This window comes from Brienomyrus brachyistius, chromosome 3 (genome assembly GCF_023856365.1).
Source record: "Brienomyrus brachyistius isolate T26 chromosome 3, BBRACH_0.4, whole genome shotgun sequence".
In the NCBI taxonomy this organism is placed as follows: domain Eukaryota; kingdom Metazoa; phylum Chordata; class Actinopteri; order Osteoglossiformes; family Mormyridae; genus Brienomyrus; species Brienomyrus brachyistius.
In genome coordinates this window covers 26,967,791-26,985,553 of record NC_064535.1, presented here as the reverse complement: position 1 = coordinate 26,985,553, position 17,763 = coordinate 26,967,791, and the positions used below count along the sequence as shown (strand labels likewise).

Genomic DNA, 17,763 nt, shown 5'->3' with positions numbered 1-17,763 from the left:
AAAAGTAAATGAGATATTAAATAGATATATGAGGTGGGCTAGTGGCCAGATCAAAAAATACACGGCTGTGTTGTACGGTTGCTGGAAATAACGGGGGGATTTTAGCAGAGGTTTTGAAATGGCTAAGCCGACACACTTTGCTAGGCGTAACAGCATAGTTTAAGGCACATGTGAGATACGTGTTAACTTATTAAAACAGACGGTGGTCAAAACAAAATGCGCGTGCAGTTTGTAAATATGCAACTGCGGCATCTGAGGAGGCTTCAGGTTCACTCTGTCGGCATGGGTATCGTGGGTTGTGGAGATGCATGATAGGATAGTGTTCTACAATGGTAGACTTTGCCAATTCGATATAATGATATATAATAATGAATCACACGTTAATTGATAACTGATTAACTGACCATTTAAAGTCTCGTTTGGGCTATATCTGGTGTCTGTCTCCTCCCCTCCTAACCACCCACCACGCCTTCATAGCTCTGGCTGGGCATGCCCGCCTGGTACGTGGCAGCCTGCCGCGCCAACGTGAAGAGCGGCGCCATCATGTCGGCGCTGTCGGACACGGAGATCCAGCGGGAGATCGGCATCAGCAACCCACTGCACCGCCTGAAGCTGCGCCTGGCCATCCAGGAGATGGTGTCCCTCACCAGCCCCTCGGCCCCTCCCACCTCCAGGACCGTGAGTCCCCAAAGGACGCCGTGGCCCAGTGCTTGCCGCACCACAATGGAGACTTATGCTTCCTATTACCGTCTCCACTGGAGCTATTATGGTTGCCATAGTAACACCTGATAAATTGCCCGCTCTGTTGCAGTGCAAGCCTGCCGGCTCTCCGCGTACGCTAATGCGTATCATCGGCGCACTTGAGTCAGGCGTTGCTTCCTTTAACAAGCAGATGTGGTCGTGATGGCATGCCAGAGGAGGCACGGAGCGGATTGCATGGGGAGCAAATTACAGCACGCAGCGCAGTTCCCGAGGAAACGATTATATGTGTAGGCCCATTCCTGCGTCCTTGTGTCACTCTTCAGTTCCTGCCTGGACGCAGGATTACGCAATGGCAGCCATCCCGAGACTGAAATTGGGAACGGCATGTTATTCACATGAATTATTTTGTTTTACAAGCATGAATAATGTAACCTGGAGTTGCTTGGGTGTAGATATCACTGCCGTTAACTAGGATGCCATGTCTAGGTTACAGACAGAAATTCTTTCAAAAGGAGAAAATATCGGCAAAGCGTGATGGCTTATTATGATTAATTTCCTCTAGGGAATTAAGTGAACCAGCGGCATCTCAAGCCCTGATCTTAGCTATCTTCTCATAGAAAGACGGTGAGGCCTTACCCACCTTCTATGCTGAGGGACAGTCCTTGTTCTTGCATGGCACAAAGGTGAACTTCTTAGAGCGTCCAGAGGATTCTGGGAAATAGACTCTAGCTGTTCGTAACTGGATGCCTCCCTGGAGGCTCCCTTCGGCTGTTTAATGTACCCTGTAAGCCCGGGACAGTGTAGAAAATTCGGATGAGGCAGGTAGCACATTTCTAGGATACCATGACTCAGAAGACTTGACAGATGGCTTAGGTGTTCAGAGGACATGGCAATTTCACAAAAGCAATTTACACCAGAGGAAAGAGTTACAGTTTACACATGCTCCTTGGGATTTAAACCCATAACCTTTGCATTGTTAGCAGAATGCTCTACCTATTGAGCCTCGGGAGCTAGCATTGTTGTGGTGGATTAGTGGTACTTATACTCAACTTGACTGAACATCAGCTTATGCTAATAGTTTGAGCTGCTCTAGACTGGTCTTCCTGCTCATCCTGTATTTGCACTTGTTGCTTTCTTTGTGTCTAACCCTACGACTCACTCAAACACCAGCACAGCCGCTTGTGGCCCCGGCCAACCAGAGAGCTCTGCTTGCCTTCTCACTTTGATGCCGTAACACCATTGGCTTACAGTGGCGCTGCTCTTCTTCTTTAACGCTGCTTGACTGGCACGGATCGCTGCTGTCGCTTGCGGGGGCCCTCCCCATCCCGGTAGCCCTCGGGCAATGTCTGGGTGACCCACGAGGAAATGGAGACCCTCGCAGCTCCCACCAAAATGGTCAGTGCATAGCCCCTCCCACCGAGAAAGTATATAAAGATCTGAGGGTGCCCCCTCCCCTCCAAACAGCTCATAACATAGACAGCTGAATGAGCACATTAGTGGGTCAGTCAGTACCAATTTGCTAAGAACCCAAAATCCACAGGTTGTGCATCACATTAAAATGCACAAAAGTACACAAAACATAACCACATTACAAATATAAAACATTTATATAAAACATTGCAAAATAGTTAAATATAAGTAAAAATGATTTAGCAGGTCTTAGCTCGATTTGCACAATCTCTACGCGGGTGTCATAGGATTTGCGAGATTTAATTTGCATGCAATTTGCATCCTGGGGAGGGAAATGACAACCCTGCAAAAAGTAAAAATAATGTGCCCAATCTGTAAACCAAGTGAAACCTGTCAGCCGGGTATGTGATGAAAGAATCTTTCTGTGTCTTTACATCTGTGTCTGAAATGACTGAATCTTACAGGCTTGAATATAGCACTCGGCGAGGAACCGTATCCATGATGTGACAAAGCACGGAATCGGCCATGTTTAAGCCTGCAGCCTGACGCTCTCTGTCTTGTTTCATGTTTTGAACATGCTCCCCTCACGCCGCAGAAGTCCGAGTCCGAGGAGGGAAGCTGGGCGCAGGTGAGTAGGGGGCTTTAGCCGTGGCACTTATAAGGGGGCAGGGGGCCCCTGACTTTAAAACCCCCGCAGCCTGCTTCTGCCTGAATGTTTAGCTGTGACTCAGTCGTCTTGCGTGTCTCTGCACTGACTGCTATGAAGATGCCGCACAGACAGCAGTCAGGTTACAATGTGCAAATATCGCAGTGAAACTATTTGCAAACAAAACTGACAATCCATGTTCCAACTACTTATCCTGGAGACCTGCAGCTTATCCCAGGCAGTACAGGGTACAGTGCAGGGGTATAAACTGGATAGGATGCTGGTCCATTAAGGGTGCACACTGAGAGACAGCAGCTAACCTACCTGCATGTCTTTGGACTGTGGGAGGAAACCAAAGTACCTGGAGAGAGTTCACAGAACATGAGGAGAACATGCGAACTTCACACACACAGAATGGAGATGAGACTCGAACCTCTAACCCTGGAGGTGTTAGGCAATATTAATCATCAGATGAATCAGATGAACTGAAATAAATGTCTTTTGGTGGCAAGTTACCACAGCTTAGCCTGAGAGGGAAGATTTAGTAGCAAATTACTGGATTTATCCCAGTTTATAACATTTACTCTACCCAGGGGTATAGCTCGAAATTATGGCACCCCTGAGATAATGTCACCTTGACCCCCACCCGCTCCAATATAGGGTTACAGGGGGAGGGTCCACAGTAAAATTTGCTGGGCAGGAACGGGGAGAATTCAAAAATTTGTATCAGGACATGGCATTGTTGTTTAATAATACATATGATACAGATCTGTGCAAGTTATATATCGAGTTTTATGTCTAAAAGGGCCCCTGTAAAGTGCTGGGCCCCCTAAATCTGCCAGGGTATCCATGCCCCAACTGCACCCCTCAGTCCATCACTGAGCGTGCTCATGGGTCATGTGACAGGCTGTGAGACAGTGCCACAGAGCGTGCTCATGGGTCATGTGACAGGATGTGAGGCAGTGCCACAGAGCGTGCTCATGGGTCATGTGACAGGCTGTGAGGCAGTGCCACAGAGCGTGCTCATGGGTCATGTGACAGGCTGTGAGGCAGTGCCACAGAGCGTGCTCATGGGTCATGTGACAGGCTGTGAGACAGTGCCACAGAGTGTGCTCATGGGTCATGTGACAGTCTGTGAGACAGTGCCACAGAGCGTGCTCATGGGTCATGTGACAGGCTGTGAGGCAGTGGTATGGGATTCACTGCTCAGGCAGCTGTTTCTTTAGAGAAAATCATCATAATTCCCATTATGCCATCAGCACAGTGATAAAAATATAAATGAAATAGGTAACTGAAATAGTTTCTTATAAAGTCCCTTTGATAAATGATGTTTCTATTTTTGAGTCTCGCTAGAGCACTGACATGTTTATCACTATTCCAGAACTACATCATTGTAAATGGAAATGATGGATTTGTTACCCTCCCCAAACCAAAAATCCACCACCAAATGGACAGAAATTCATATTAACATTTAATTGTACTGTCATCTCTATAAACACAAATACAGTGATGCACTGATGGTTCTCAGTGTAAAGGGAGATTTTAAGATCACCATAAATATTAATGACAAGTCAGTTTACAAATAATTCAATTAGCACACCAGTTGCATACGTGATAAAAAGCTCTAAGAAAAAGATTTGTTATGTCAAAAGAATCTTCTTAAGACATTTCAAATGATGTGGTGCAGTGGAAAAGCAGGTTTACAGAACATTCAGATTTTAGCATAAACTGCAGCTGGAGTCAAATGCAGTGCTCTCCTGGTCTGAAATTAACTGGCGGAAACACTGAAATGAACAGTACTATCAGCAGAAAGCCCAGTTACTGCTGGGAGGTATTAGTGGCCCAGTAATCAGCAGGTCCAGCACACTGCAGTACCAGTTACAGGGACAGTTCTGGAAGCAGTATCTGTCCTCACTGAGGCTTAGACAGGACATTGGAAGGCAGGAGGCTGAATTAGGATTCAGTAACCTGCTGTTCAGTAACTTGGCGTTCGGTAGCCCGGCGTTCAGTGGGCTTGCTATTAGTAGCCCAGAGTTCAGTGGCCCTGCATTCGGTAGCCTGGTATTTAGTAGCCTGGCATTCAGTAGCTTGCCTTTTCTTGCTTGTTTGACTCATTTAACTCTGATTCACGTAGTTCACTTGCGTATCTCTAGAGAAGCCTGGCAGGTGATGTATTTAGTAGAAATGCAAGGAAAAGACATTTGAAAAATGAAACCATTTCAGAACAGGACACTAAAAAAATCTGTGTGGGAAGTTTTGTCTTCAAGTGAATGTTTAGGGAATACCAGCCAGAATCCATCTGAAAACACAGGCTAATTGATTGTTTAGGGACATTGAGTAGACATTAAGAAAGTGTTTTTAGAGCTGAATTATTCACTTACTAAAAGAACTGTCCAGAAGGTGTATTGGATCGTGTTGCCCTAAATCTCAAAGAACAAGGTGCCAAGTTAGATAACGGCCCCATATATTAACATAGAATGAAGCTTGAGGTCTGAACCCACGTGCTGGAGGTTTACAGGAAGTCCACCAGCACTGAGGAGGCACTCTGAAGGCCTGGAGAACTCGCTGTACTCGCAGCTGGCCTACAGGTGGCGTCTGTCCCTTTCAGACCCTGGCATACGGCGACATGAACCACGAGTGGATCGGCAACGAGTGGCTGCCCAGCCTGGGCCTGCCGCAGTACCGCAGCTACTTCATGGAGTGCCTGGTGGATGCCCGCATGCTAGACCACCTCACCAAAAAGGACCTCAGGGTACACCTCAAGATGGTCGACAGCTTCCATAGGTATCTCCCTCTTGTTGCTTGAACATGCATCGCATGCGTAGTCAGATATTGGGTCTGAAATTGGACTGGGGCACTGGGTCAAGCGTCCGCCTGCACTTACTCCTGACCTCTTGGGGTCTTCGTTCCTCATTCCAACAGGACGAGCCTGCAGTACGGAATCATGGGCTTGAAGAAGCTCAACTACGACAGGAAGGAGCTGGAGAGAAGAAGAGAACAAAGTCAACACGATATCCGAGGTGTGTGGCGTGTGACAGCTGGCTCAGGAGTCGTGCTTTGCCATCTCTGACTGGGCGTCTCTATCTGTCCCACAGACGTGCTGGTGTGGAGCAACGAGCGCGTGATCCGCTGGGTACAGAGCGTCGGGCTGCGTGACTATGCCAACATCCTGCAGGAGAGCGGCGTGCACGGTGCCCTCATCGCCCTCGACGACAACTTCGACTACAGCAGCCTGGCTCTGCTGCTGCAGATCCCCACCCAGAGCACGCAGGTGAGGAAGTCCCACACGGACGTCAGGAACCCCCCAGTCCATAGGGATATAAGGTCTCTGTAAGAGGCCTCTGTCTTTATATTATTAAAGACAGAAGACCAGTCATAGTCGCTCACCCCACTGTGTACACCCCACCCCCAGGCACGCCAGATTCTGGAGAGAGAGTTTAACAATCTGCTGGCCCTGGGCACGGACCGCCGGCTAGATGAGGTGAGTCGGACTGAGGGGTTACGGTGGTACAACACCCGGACCTTGGAATCGGTACCGGATTCAGGCCTGTGATGTTACCCAGGAGTGGGTTGTTGTCGGGGGAAAGGCTGTTAACAGAGGAAGGGGTGATCTGGGGGGGATGGACATCATCCTGAGCTGACCCGGTTCCCCCGGCCCCGCCAGGACTTCCAGCGCGGCTCCGCCTGGAGGAGACAGTTCCCCCCTCGGGACGTGCACAGGATCAGCATGATGCCCGGCTCCGCCGAGACGCTGCCGGCCGGATTCCGGCTCACCGCTACATCAGGCTATTCCCGCAGGATGCCACCCGATGGTGAGCGGGGGGTGGGGGGGGGGGGCACTCCCAGCAATCTCACACAGACAGCCTGGTGGGGAGGGCATTCTGACAGTGTCCTTGTCATTCTCTCTCTGCTGGGGGCCACATAGCCCTCTACGAGGTGCGGGACGACAGTACTGATGACTTGTTTTTGGACTGGGTTCAAGGTCAGCCATCTTGGAGTAGTCCCCCCCCCACCCCACCCTTTTTGTCCTCCCCCCCGAGTCAGCACAGTTTTCAGAGGTTCAGCACACACGTTAACCTGAGACATCCTGCCACTCTAGCAATGGCCAGTGTGAAGCAACACCCCAGTCAACCCATGTTTCTCATGTTCTCGTCTCTGATTCGTCATTACACAAATCCCGCCCCCGTTTTAACAGCCAAGTGGCGTGCCATGACTTTGTCTGACCCTCTCCTGCTTGCAGTGTGCCCCCCTCCCTCACTCACGCCCCTCCCATGCGATGCTGCGTACTGACCCGGTTCTGTCCCCCACAGCGGGTCCGGCCACAGTGCAGAGGCTGGATAGCTCGACCGTGCGCACCTATTCCTGCTGAGCAGCCAATGGGAGCGAGCCGTGCTGAGCCCTGTGAGTGCTCTCAATGTCCCCGTCACATTGGCACTGTTAATAGCCACATTTCATGGTACAGGTGTACTTTTTGATACGTTGCATATACAGTACTGTACAAAAGTCTTCGACTGTCAAAGAAAATGTTTAAAGTCATTTATCTGGATAGTAAATGTATATTTGCTGACTTTGTAATACTATTTAAACATCAGAACATATGTAAAGTAACATTACAATAAAAACCAACAAAAAATCATTTAAACGTCATTTTCTTTGACTGCATAAGACTTTTTCACAGTACTTTATGTCTAGCAATTTAACATAAAATTTAAATAAGAAATCGACAGATGAACTTTAGTTTGTGATCGTTGTACATATCTTCTGGGACGTGTTCTGAATAATTTAACGGTTGAGGTTTTAGAAAAGTATGGTTACCCTTCACTGAAGACTTCTGGGTGTATGGCAAACTGGTAATATATATGATTTTAAAGAATCAACAGTCCCTCCAATCTGAAGCTTAAACATGTCAAAAAAAAAGTCGAATAAAATCGGCATCTCACCTAAGGGTTCAAAAGCAGCGCCGAGCAATGACACTTCACTGGGTGACTGACTAACAGCACCACCCCCGCACTTGTCCAACAGGTGGAGACTCCTCAGGCTAGGGAGGGCGAGCGAATTTGCCGGAGGTCCGGCGAGACACACTGCCAGGGAGCGCCCCCTCTGGTGGGCACGGGCCGGGCCGGGCCGCCCCTCTGCTCCCACGCGCCTGAACACTGGAACCCGGTGCCGACTGCGGCCTCTCTCCAACTGCCCTCCGTCAGCATTCCTACCCTTTTCTCGTAACTAGTAAAACAGTACATATGCTTTAACGGAACCTATAGGCTGTATGTAAAATAATATAAATATGTTTTTATATATATAATACATATAAATGGGAAAAAACGTACTCAAGCGTGTGCATATAATATTCCAGGATGCCGTTTAAATGTTGGAATAATGCTGCTATTTGTACCCTACTTTCCATGAAGCTGTTTTTCGTTTTTGTATGTTAATGTTTTTGATCCTAGCCCGCAGGGTTTGAAGTACATCAAGGCGTTAGCGCCTCCTAGGGGGTATTTTAAAATCAGCTGCGTCGCCCTGGCAGCGGTGACGCGGCTCCACCTTTATAGCTGTGACAGCCAGCCAGCGCCTTCTGTATGCGCTCCACTGGCACAGAGGGATTCTGGGAAAAAATGCACAGAAGGACGTTGTCAGAGCCTGAACCGACAAGCTCTGGCGGTGGTATTTACACTGATTTTTTTTTTTTGAAAAAAGTCCGGGATATCGAAACTTGAATTAACAATCTGTTAGCGAGAGACACGGATGGCGGAAAGCTGATTCGGAAGCTTCTGGACCGAGCTGGCCTTATGGTTATAGATCACACTGTAGTCACTTTATCAGCAGAAATATCTGAAAGACAGTCAGAACCTCGCAGTGCATCGTTGACCTGGGCTATTATTTAATTTTTTTTTTCTCTCAATGGACCCAGTGCTTGCTGTGATTTCCTCTGGTGTACCTAACTGTCAGCTGTTATTTTTTAACGTAGAAGTGTTGAGCAGAGCTGAAGAGACCCCCTTCCTGATTACGACCCAAGCCGTCTTTTAGTTATTTCTGCCACTATACCCGAAATGTTCGGTTTTTACACTCTGGGTTTGCACGTATGGAACGATGATTTGTGTCCATGATTATTTATCACTAACTGTTTTATGGCCAAGAATGAATTGTGATTCGACGGGTTTTCGTTGTCAATAAAGATGTGTCAGTAACTGGCAGCGACTGGTATTATTATGTACATTTCAAACCACCACAGGGTGGCACTACAGCACCATTTATTAACAAATATTCATCTTTTCTATATATACACACAGACTCACTGCTTGGAACGTTGAACAACTAAGCAGTACAATTCATCTGGGAAGCAAAAGACCATTAGATGGCAGAATTTGTAGTTTTATACAAAAATGAGAGTTCTCTCAGCAGGTTTCCTTACAAGAACCAGCTGCTTGTGTCTTTAGGGTCCATGAGCAGCCCGACACTCCTAAAATTAAAAGTGAGTTAATTTCCTCGTGAGACAGGCTGTGAGGTTACACTTCACAGTCCTGCACGGTTGGCTTGGCGCATGCTTTCGCCAAGCTGAAGGCCAGTAGAGGAAGATCGAGAGAAGATGGTAGGCGACAGAATGAATAATGAGAATGAGATTGGTCTGCTCTCCGCAGCCTAACAGACCCGTGGCAAGACCCGTGAGTAGCAGATGTCGCAGGTCAATGGCAACATGCCGCCACACAAAGTCCGTGTCAAACAATGTCTGATCCAGCAGATTAAATAAACGGCATGCTGAAAGGCCTCTGCCAACCCACAGACATGGATTAAGGAAAATAGTGAATGAACGAATGCATTTATGTAGCACTTTTCACCCAACGCACTTTACTTAGGCAATAGGGGAGCCGCTTCAACGCCCACCACTGTATAGCCCCCACCTGGATGATGCAACAGCAGCCAGTAAACTCACCACACAGTAAGTAAGGTGGTGAAGGGGCAGGAGAGAATTCGGCAATTATATGATTACGAGGCCAGATCTGGTGGGCAGATTTAGCCAGGACATCGGGGTACCACCCCTACTCTCTCGAGAGAGATGCCCAAGCATCTTTTATGATCTCAAAGAATCAGGACCTCGGTTTTACATCTCCTCCGAAGGACGGCACCATTTTTACAGCACAGTGTCTATGTCACTGCACTGGGACATTGTGATCCACACTGACCACAGGATGGGCTCCCCCTGCTGGCCACACCAACACCTCTTCCAACAGCGACCCAGCTTTCCTAGTTAGTTTATTGAATAATCATACCCACCGCAAAGTCAAAATATCGTGACACAGACCATAGTAACCTGGCGAGCGTCTGTACTGACCCGACGATAGCAGGTCATTGTGCACATTTTCATCCGGATAAAACCCCTCTAACCAGCTGGCTGTAACCGCTAACCCCCCCCCCCCCCCCCCCATCCCGCCCCCTTACCAATCACGTGAGTTACTCCAGGTTAAAAATAGCCACGATGAACTCCCACACGCAACAGCCTTTGTGTTCAGCAAAGACCGTGGTAAGGCATCATGATGGAGAAAGAGTAACAGGCTGAACATACACACAATCAGCTTTGAACTTTCATAGAGAATTTTATTTTAAAAGGTAGAAGGTTGGTTTGGGTCCCATCGGAGGACGCAAACGCCCAAAGTTCACAGCAGATGACGGGCGATTAAGCTTTAGCCCATTGCATTTCAGTACATTCATGCCAGGACATTACTTCAGAATGGTGACCCCCCCCCCCCCAAGACTGAATTTAGAAATAGTGTGGCAATAAAACCAATCACAACACAAGCCTTGATTCTGTGACTCACCACCCACCAAAGATGAATCTAGGCCAACTGCGGGACTGCAATAGCCTAGAGAACAGATGAATAAAACAGGATATGATGTCGCCGCCTGTTTCAAACAGCATACTTAATATAATGAGGCACAGTACTAAAATGATTTGCTACAAATGAAATCTGTTTGCCAAAGAACAAAGTTATAAAAATAGAAAGCAAAAACAAACAGTCTGTGGTTTCTGAAAACGAATTTAATGGAATAAAAGCTGTTCCAGTCCAGTAAAGCGGACACACACACACACACACAGGTTAGTAATTATATCTTTGTGGGGACTCTCGTTCATTTCTATGGAGAAAACCCTAATCCCAGCATGACAATCAACAACCACGCACACACATGGTTCGTATCCAGCTGCAATTGGCACTTTCTTCTTAACCAAGTGTCAGGCTGTATCGGTCAGCACCCTGAGTCATCTGAGGCTAGTCCACGCTGCTACATTTTCGTCTAAAAACATGCCGATCAGTCTCTGTTTTCATCTTTTGTCCACACTTCCTTAGAGTTTTCCACCCCCAAAAACTTGAAGCTCTGCATGGGCCATATCCTGAAAATTCCGTTTTAGCATTTCAGTGTTGGACGGAAATACGTCTGTGTGGATGGAGATCGCGAAAACCCAGTTTTCAAATAGAAATGCAGCACCGTCGATTATATAAGATGGACCAAGGAACCCGCTAGAAACTTTGACCAAGAAACCCGCTAGTAAGGGACTGGAAAGAGGCACCGGGAGAGGTGTGAGACCCTGTGCAGCAGCTGCAGCTGTAACGAGGTGTTATTCAGTTCCTCGGCTTACCAATAAAACACAGCCTCAATGTTTATAAAAAGCTCAACACAGGAGGGACTCGGCAGTCCCTGTATGGCCTCCATACGTTACATAAGAAAGGAAGATAAAGATTCAGCTGTCATACAAAGAGACGTACTGAGCTCCAGAACGACCCAGCAGAGACCAGTCTGTTTACCAAAGTAAACATCACCCTGAAGAAAAGATGGAATGGAATAAAGGAATAAAGCTATGGGTCACCGTGGATGGGGTGAAACTAAACGGGGCACTTCCCCCGACCATCCCACGCAACAGGCACGCTGACCCAAGCTGAAAGTTGATTGGCTGGCGGAGTGCCCCGCCCCACCCCTGTCACTCTCCAGTTTAAAACATATAATTAGCTAATGATAAGGTTGGCCCCACTGTCTGAATGATCTCCCTTATGACCCACACCATATTAAAAAAAAATCTAGCATCACCCCTGGCAGCGTGCCAAGTGAATCTCCACGCATCAGAGGGCCATGAGAGCCGGTGAGTGCTGGAGATTTGTTTGCGAGGCAGCCGGCCTGTTTGGCTGCCCGCTGTGCCCTGTGTGTGTACTGTACAGCTGGGGGAGCCTCTGCGTGCTTCATTTGCATATCGGGATTGCCCTGGCAGTACACCGTTGCTAGGGAAACTCAGCACTGGCCTGATCTGCAATCGCAGAGATCAAATGCTGGGTTGAAGTTCAACAGCACTTAGAAGCAGTCCTCCGTGAAAGTATAAGCCCCAAAACTTTGTATTTACAGACTAAAGATAACAGGAACTCAGACCGATTTCACTGTTGGGCTCCAGAGCAAAGTCCTTAACCTAAATTGATTTAGGGACCGCCTGACCCACGGTTCTCAATCGCATGTCGCTTTGGATAAAAGCGTCTAGAAAATAAATAAGACGCAAATACTCGACTTAAAGTTGAATGTACAAAAATGAAGGAATACAAAAAAATGAAGTTACTTTTAGAATGTGCTTCAAGCACCAATGGATGTTTGGAGGAAAGCAAGGAGCCTCCATACTCCCGCGGGTTCTGAAGATGCACAGACCTCTGCCTGCCTACTCGTCTCTGACAGAGCTGCTCGCCCAACCATGGCCTGGAGGCCTGAGGTAAGAAGCAGCACTCAGCCCAAGCTTCCACAGACAGGAACTTCCGTTAAGTTGGAAGACTGCTAAAAGAAAACTGGGCGATGAAAGCCATTAATATAACGACCTCCTGGAGAGCCCCCCCAGTGATTTTCAGTTGAATATTCAACAAACGGGGAGCTGTTTGCTTCTCATGAATGACACCCCAGGTATAAAACAGAGGGGGAACAAACTGTTTGATTGCACTAATAATGAACCACTCCCGCTGCTTTGCAAATGTAACCATGAAGTTGTTAATGCCACCGTTGCTGGGGCAACACGAATGACATCAGAAGTGTGTGAAGTGAATATCTGTAGCTTTCAAAGCAGGTGAGGGTTTTACATTTCCGCTCCCATTTATTAGAAGTGTTTGGAAACGCACAACAGCTGAATTTAAATCTGAAAGTGTGCCGCGAATTTGCATCCTCAACAGCAGTGTGAGCAGCTGTAAAGCCACTTCTTAAAGCGCGAGGGCAGACTCAGTGATAATCCCGCTATTCCTGAGGCCCATTATCTGCCTTGGATTCGTCCGCCTTGGATTCTTCCCACTGTTAGGAATTTCAGTAGAAGCAGAAGTCTCAATATTTTAGGGCCTTGCATTGTCAGGACCCAACACAGTTGAGGCCCATAGCATGCCTGAAAAATCAAATGAATTTCTTCGGGAAAAACAAATGTTTTATGTTATTGCTTTATGCATGAGAAAATGATATTCCATCTAAATGAGTTAACTTAGAATTTAGTTCTCAATTTTTAGTGCACTCTGAAGAATGGATGTGGCTTTCGGGTAGTATGCGTTTAGGAGATACACTAGGCATGTCACGTATCTCTGGACCCATCCATCAGTGCCCACAATGACTTTCCGATGACCACAAGTGGCTATGAAAGAGCCCCCAGGAGACTGAAATATTGCCAGCTGAGAAAGCTGCCTTGTGAATTTTTAAATAACAGTTAAAGTTAAAATTGCAAGACAAAAGAGCAATAAAGTTGATGTAGGATGTTAGGAACAGGAACATTTGTAAATAGAAATAAATCAGTGATAATGCAACTCTTAGGGGGGAAAATTATTATAAAATGGGATGGATGGATGGATGGATGGATGGATAGGGCATGCTTATCTGAGCAAATCACACTGAGAATTAAGCAGAATCAGTACGATAAAATCTGAAACTCCTGCCACACACGTTCAATAACATCTCATCTATTTGTGTGAACATCAGAACTCAAACAGGCCTTCAGCTCTGCCATTTCCACTTGCAAGACACAGTAGAGACACATTAGAAATGCTGGACAGTGTAGACAGGCTTGGACGTGCTGGTAAGTGGGCAGAGAATTTGCATCTCCCGTTTTTAGCCAGTGGGGAAGAAGGGCCCAGGCCTAGCCTACAGAAGCCGGACAGCCGACAAAGCAACTAGCAGCAAAAGCAAGCTAAGTGAGTAAGCTACTCAAACCAAAGACAGCAGACAGAGGTCTGATAGCTGGAGCCCATTTTACTGTATGTAAAGCAGGTGACTTCACCACCACAATTTAGCAAATCCCAATGTACCCCTGAAGGAAGACTCACGCCATCCCAAAGTCCTATAATTCTTGGCTAAAGCAGATAGACTTGCCTCACAAATTCAAGTACAGCACCCTAGTGAGCAAGAGGTGGAGTAGCATTCTCTAAATGTCTCCCACAATGACTGTGAAGCGGCTTCATAGACCACGATCGAAGCTCTCGCTTTGATGCTACGTACACATGATACTGGTCACTCATGGGAAGAACAGCACTTACGCATAGCTGTCTCCATGACAGCTGTTTGAAATGTACTGTCTACTTCACCCGTGTGTCACTTTGAACAAAACTTAAATACATTTTTAACAGTTTCTGGTGACTTCTGGCTCACAGATGTTGAGGAAGGTCAGCTCTCCACAGCACAGCTCTTGTGTGGAATAAGTATTTCACCCAAAAAGTCTTGCTGACTACAAAACCGCAGAAGCTAACAGGGGCTGAGGAAACACCAAGCGTGTCAGAAAAGGTCCAAACATCACTAGTATGTGGGCCTTCAGGGTGATTCCCCCAAACCACCATGACCTTTGGTTATTCAGACAGGCTTCTTGACTTCGCTTGCATGCCTCTTTAAATAGAGACTTCAGCATTGTGTCTTTTTAAAAACATACACAACAGCGCTCATGATCAGAAGCGGGCGGCTCTAGCCCGACCTCGGCACGTCTGCGGGTCCTTGAGCAAGACCCTTAACCCCCTGGGTGCCACAACAGGTGGCTGCCCTTCGCCGCCCATTAAACTTGCTCTTGCCTACAGAGAGCAAGTTGGAAGCAAGTGATAAGAGAATATCAATTATTATTATTATTATTATTCACCCCTTGCAGCACCGTGGTTTCACCACAAGATCATGATGCTGAAAACAAGCCGTCACCTGATTGGCCCCTATACCGCGTCATTGGCTAAGGGCCGATTTACCCTGAGCGCAGGGTTGGCGCCTCAGCATTCCTCTCCTGTTTATTGCCCTACATGTTGACTCACAGCTAGCATGTAATAGCGCTCCTAAGTATGAAATCCCTCTTCAATCAGTGCCATTCACACCTCACCACACATTCAGTTCAACAAACGATCCATCGTCCACAATTACTAAGTCCGCAGAATGCTATGCACTTGTTAACGGGCAGCGGCGTGTGGTTCAGTGGGTCAGGGTGCTGTACCTTTGATCAGAAGGCTGCTGGTTTGACTGCTGTGGTCGGCAGAGTATTTTCACCACTGGGACCAGCAAGGCTCTTTTTTTCTCCAAGGACTGGTCGACCCTGTTTACGCACAAAACATTAAATGCTTTGGAGAAAAGCAATTGCTAAACAAACAAAAATTGTTTTTTAAAAAAAAATCTGTTGTGGATTCAGACATATTGCCTTACTACTCTATACTGCAACCATAATGAGTTCAATATTTGCATCTTCTCACAGGAGGTCCAGCTCCAAGATCTCAAACATGAGATTTCAGGAGATTCCATCTGCAACACCGAAATACCAGCTCACACCCGCGGGAAGCCAATAGACTCTGATGTATTTCCTGCCACAGTAATAAACCTGTACATTTTAGAGTTCGCCGCTGTGTCATCAAAACAACTATGACGCGATATAACAAATGTGGTACTTCAGCCCCTTTATGTCTGTGATCGCTCAATACTGGTGTGATGCATCTGGCTGTTTCAGTCAACAGCTGCAGAAATGCATAACCCAGAAAACAACATTGTGTTGTAGCTTTATAATATATACCTAACAGTCACTAGTTTGAAGACTTTAAAAAATATGAGAAACAACATACCGTGGAGTCATTTGTACAGGTTCCGTATGTTAAGTTAGACCAAGGAAACATTAGAACACCTTTAAGCAGCATTTTAAATAATGTTATTCTTGCTAGCAGTGTCTGGCATTGCCACACTAATTATTAACAAAATAGTCCAGAGATAAGACACTCTCCTATTCAGAGGAGGCTCTCCAGGCCCCTGGTACACAAGGAGGTAGAGAATTATGATAGTTGGTGTACCATTACAATACATGTACTAAGACAGGTTTTATATTTATATACTTCAGCAGGTTGACCTGCGTAAGATTTCTGGCCAGAATAACAAGGACCAAGCAGAAGCCAGCAGCAACTGCAGAAGAAAAAATGTATTTCCGAGCAACCCTCCAATACCTTAGTTCCAACCAGAAAAATTACTGTCAGTGACTCAGCATTGGTATGGTACGATTTTCTTTATTAGTGAAATGATGCAAATTAGTGTCACAGCGTGCTCTGCATAACGAAAAAGTATCAAAAACCTGCACCATTATATAATTTTTCAACCCCCCTTGCAAGATCTTCTTCAACATGATTGGTTACCATGTAGCATGTCCAGCACTGGATTTCCAACACTGCATAGCATGTCCAGCACTGGATTGACAACACTGCATAGCATGTCCAGCACTGGATTTCCAGCACTGTATAGCATGTCTAACACTGGATTTCCAACACTGCATAGCATGTCTAACACTGGATTTCCTAACATATACCTCAACTGTTTCCTGACTTGTATACTGGTTAATCTTGCCTACAGGATTGGACAGCCAGTTCCCACTATTTTATCCCCCCTCCCCCCCACACACACATACCTGTATAATATTAACTGAACAAGAGAATTCAATGGTAAAACATTAACTGTTCTTTTCCGAGTCTAACACCGTTATGACATTTGCTCCAAACCTACTATGAAAGTGTTGATATATCTCCCTTAAACATATATTAGATTGAATCATTATTAATTTAACTGAACGTGCATACTGTAAAATATCAGGGATATGGCATACCCCCCATAAAGCGTTCACTTTTTATTATTTTTATATTATTAAAACATGACACGACTACCTGCGAGAGCCGGAAACAGATCGGTCGCAGAGGAGCAGAGAATATGACGATTTCAGCCCAAACTTTGATGGCAAAGTGCAACTATTAATCAGCATGGCAGTTATAGATGAAAGGCGACACACATGAAAGGAATGGAAGATATTGTACAAAATGGAGCAGTGAAACGGCAATCTGCAGAATGCCTGCCTTTATTCTCTCATCTAATGGATCTCCACCCAGCGATATCCTCCATTTGGTTGCTCCAGAGAGTGATGTAAGGGCTTTGGGCTACGGAGGAGGAACCCACAGAACAAAATCACGAGCCAAACCCACCCGGATATGAAGCTGCTGACTTCAGCGCACCACTAAATGGGACTTCAGGATATTTCTCAATAGCTCATTGGGCACAGCCACCCATAGTTAGAAGACAAGATACAAAAGATGTAACTCCTGGCATCACGCACAATAGCCTTCTATGTTCCCATCCAAGTTTCTGCTGGTTCTAATGGAAGCAGACGTTTTCAGAACCTTCCACAACAGTTTTGACAATGGAAATGAAGGAATTTTAGGATCATGTCTTCCAGAAAACTTTCACTGACATGAAACAAAACCCATTATCCTTCAGGTCACTTTTGACCGCCTAATGTTCTCCACCATAACGTTTGACACTGCAGAGCCTTCCGATATTCGTTTCAAGAACAGATTAACCGATAAACAGGTTAACAAAGTCACCCCATCATAGAGGTCAAGCATTTTCAGTGTGATTCTAGTATCATGTGGCACGTAAGGGGAAAAAGGCATAGTATTTACAGACCAGAATTGTTACTATGGAGGTATAAAACAGACCATCTTTCACCTAGATTTCCACCTGCCCTGGGAATG

At 46.4% G+C, this 17,763-nt stretch overlaps 2 protein-coding genes and 1 long non-coding RNA gene across 10 annotated transcripts in view; 2 read left to right on the top strand and 1 right to left on the bottom strand.

The window, feature by feature from the left end:
* Window positions 1-8,949, top strand: part of LOC125738891 (liprin-alpha-2-like) — a 95,378-nt gene extending 86,429 nt beyond the window's left edge. For 2 of the 4 annotated variants that reach the window (XM_049008391.1, XM_049008393.1), the window contains 11 exons: window positions 478-678; window positions 2,035-2,097; window positions 2,708-2,740; window positions 5,367-5,542; window positions 5,681-5,778; window positions 5,854-6,029; window positions 6,171-6,239; window positions 6,423-6,570; window positions 6,684-6,740; window positions 7,069-7,159; window positions 7,781-8,949. In XM_049008391.1, the coding sequence (XP_048864348.1) occupies window positions 478-678; window positions 2,035-2,097; window positions 2,708-2,740; window positions 5,367-5,542; window positions 5,681-5,778; window positions 5,854-6,029; window positions 6,171-6,239; window positions 6,423-6,570; window positions 6,684-6,740; window positions 7,069-7,127 (1,080 nt within the window). In that variant the 3' untranslated portion in view covers window positions 7,128-7,159; window positions 7,781-8,949. The remainder of the gene's footprint in view (window positions 1-477; window positions 679-2,034; window positions 2,098-2,707; window positions 2,741-5,366; window positions 5,543-5,680; window positions 5,779-5,853; window positions 6,030-6,170; window positions 6,240-6,422; window positions 6,571-6,683; window positions 6,741-7,068; window positions 7,160-7,780) is intronic. The other 2 variants (XM_049008392.1, XM_049008395.1) reach the window with 1 other exon arrangement.
* LOC125738894 (uncharacterized) lies at window positions 5,653-8,222 on the bottom strand. Its single transcript, XR_007396930.1, has 3 exons — window positions 8,086-8,222; window positions 7,699-7,981; window positions 5,653-5,738 (listed from the first exon to the last, which is right to left on the bottom strand). It is a non-coding gene; the product is annotated as an uncharacterized LOC125738894 (long non-coding RNA).
* Window positions 8,950-12,162: 3,213 nt separating the features above from the next.
* Window positions 12,163-17,763, top strand: part of LOC125738892 (protein lin-7 homolog A-like) — a 35,283-nt gene continuing 29,682 nt past the window's right edge. For 3 of the 5 annotated variants that reach the window (XM_049008402.1, XM_049008401.1, XM_049008398.1), the window contains exon 1: window positions 12,165-12,494. Coding sequence is in view for 2 of the 5 variants with exons in the window: in XM_049008397.1 (XP_048864354.1) it covers window positions 12,372-12,494 (123 nt within the window). In the remaining 3 variants the exon portion in view is untranslated. Of the gene's footprint in view, window positions 12,495-17,763 lie in introns of all 5 variants that reach the window. The other 2 variants (XM_049008397.1, XM_049008396.1) reach the window with 2 other exon arrangements.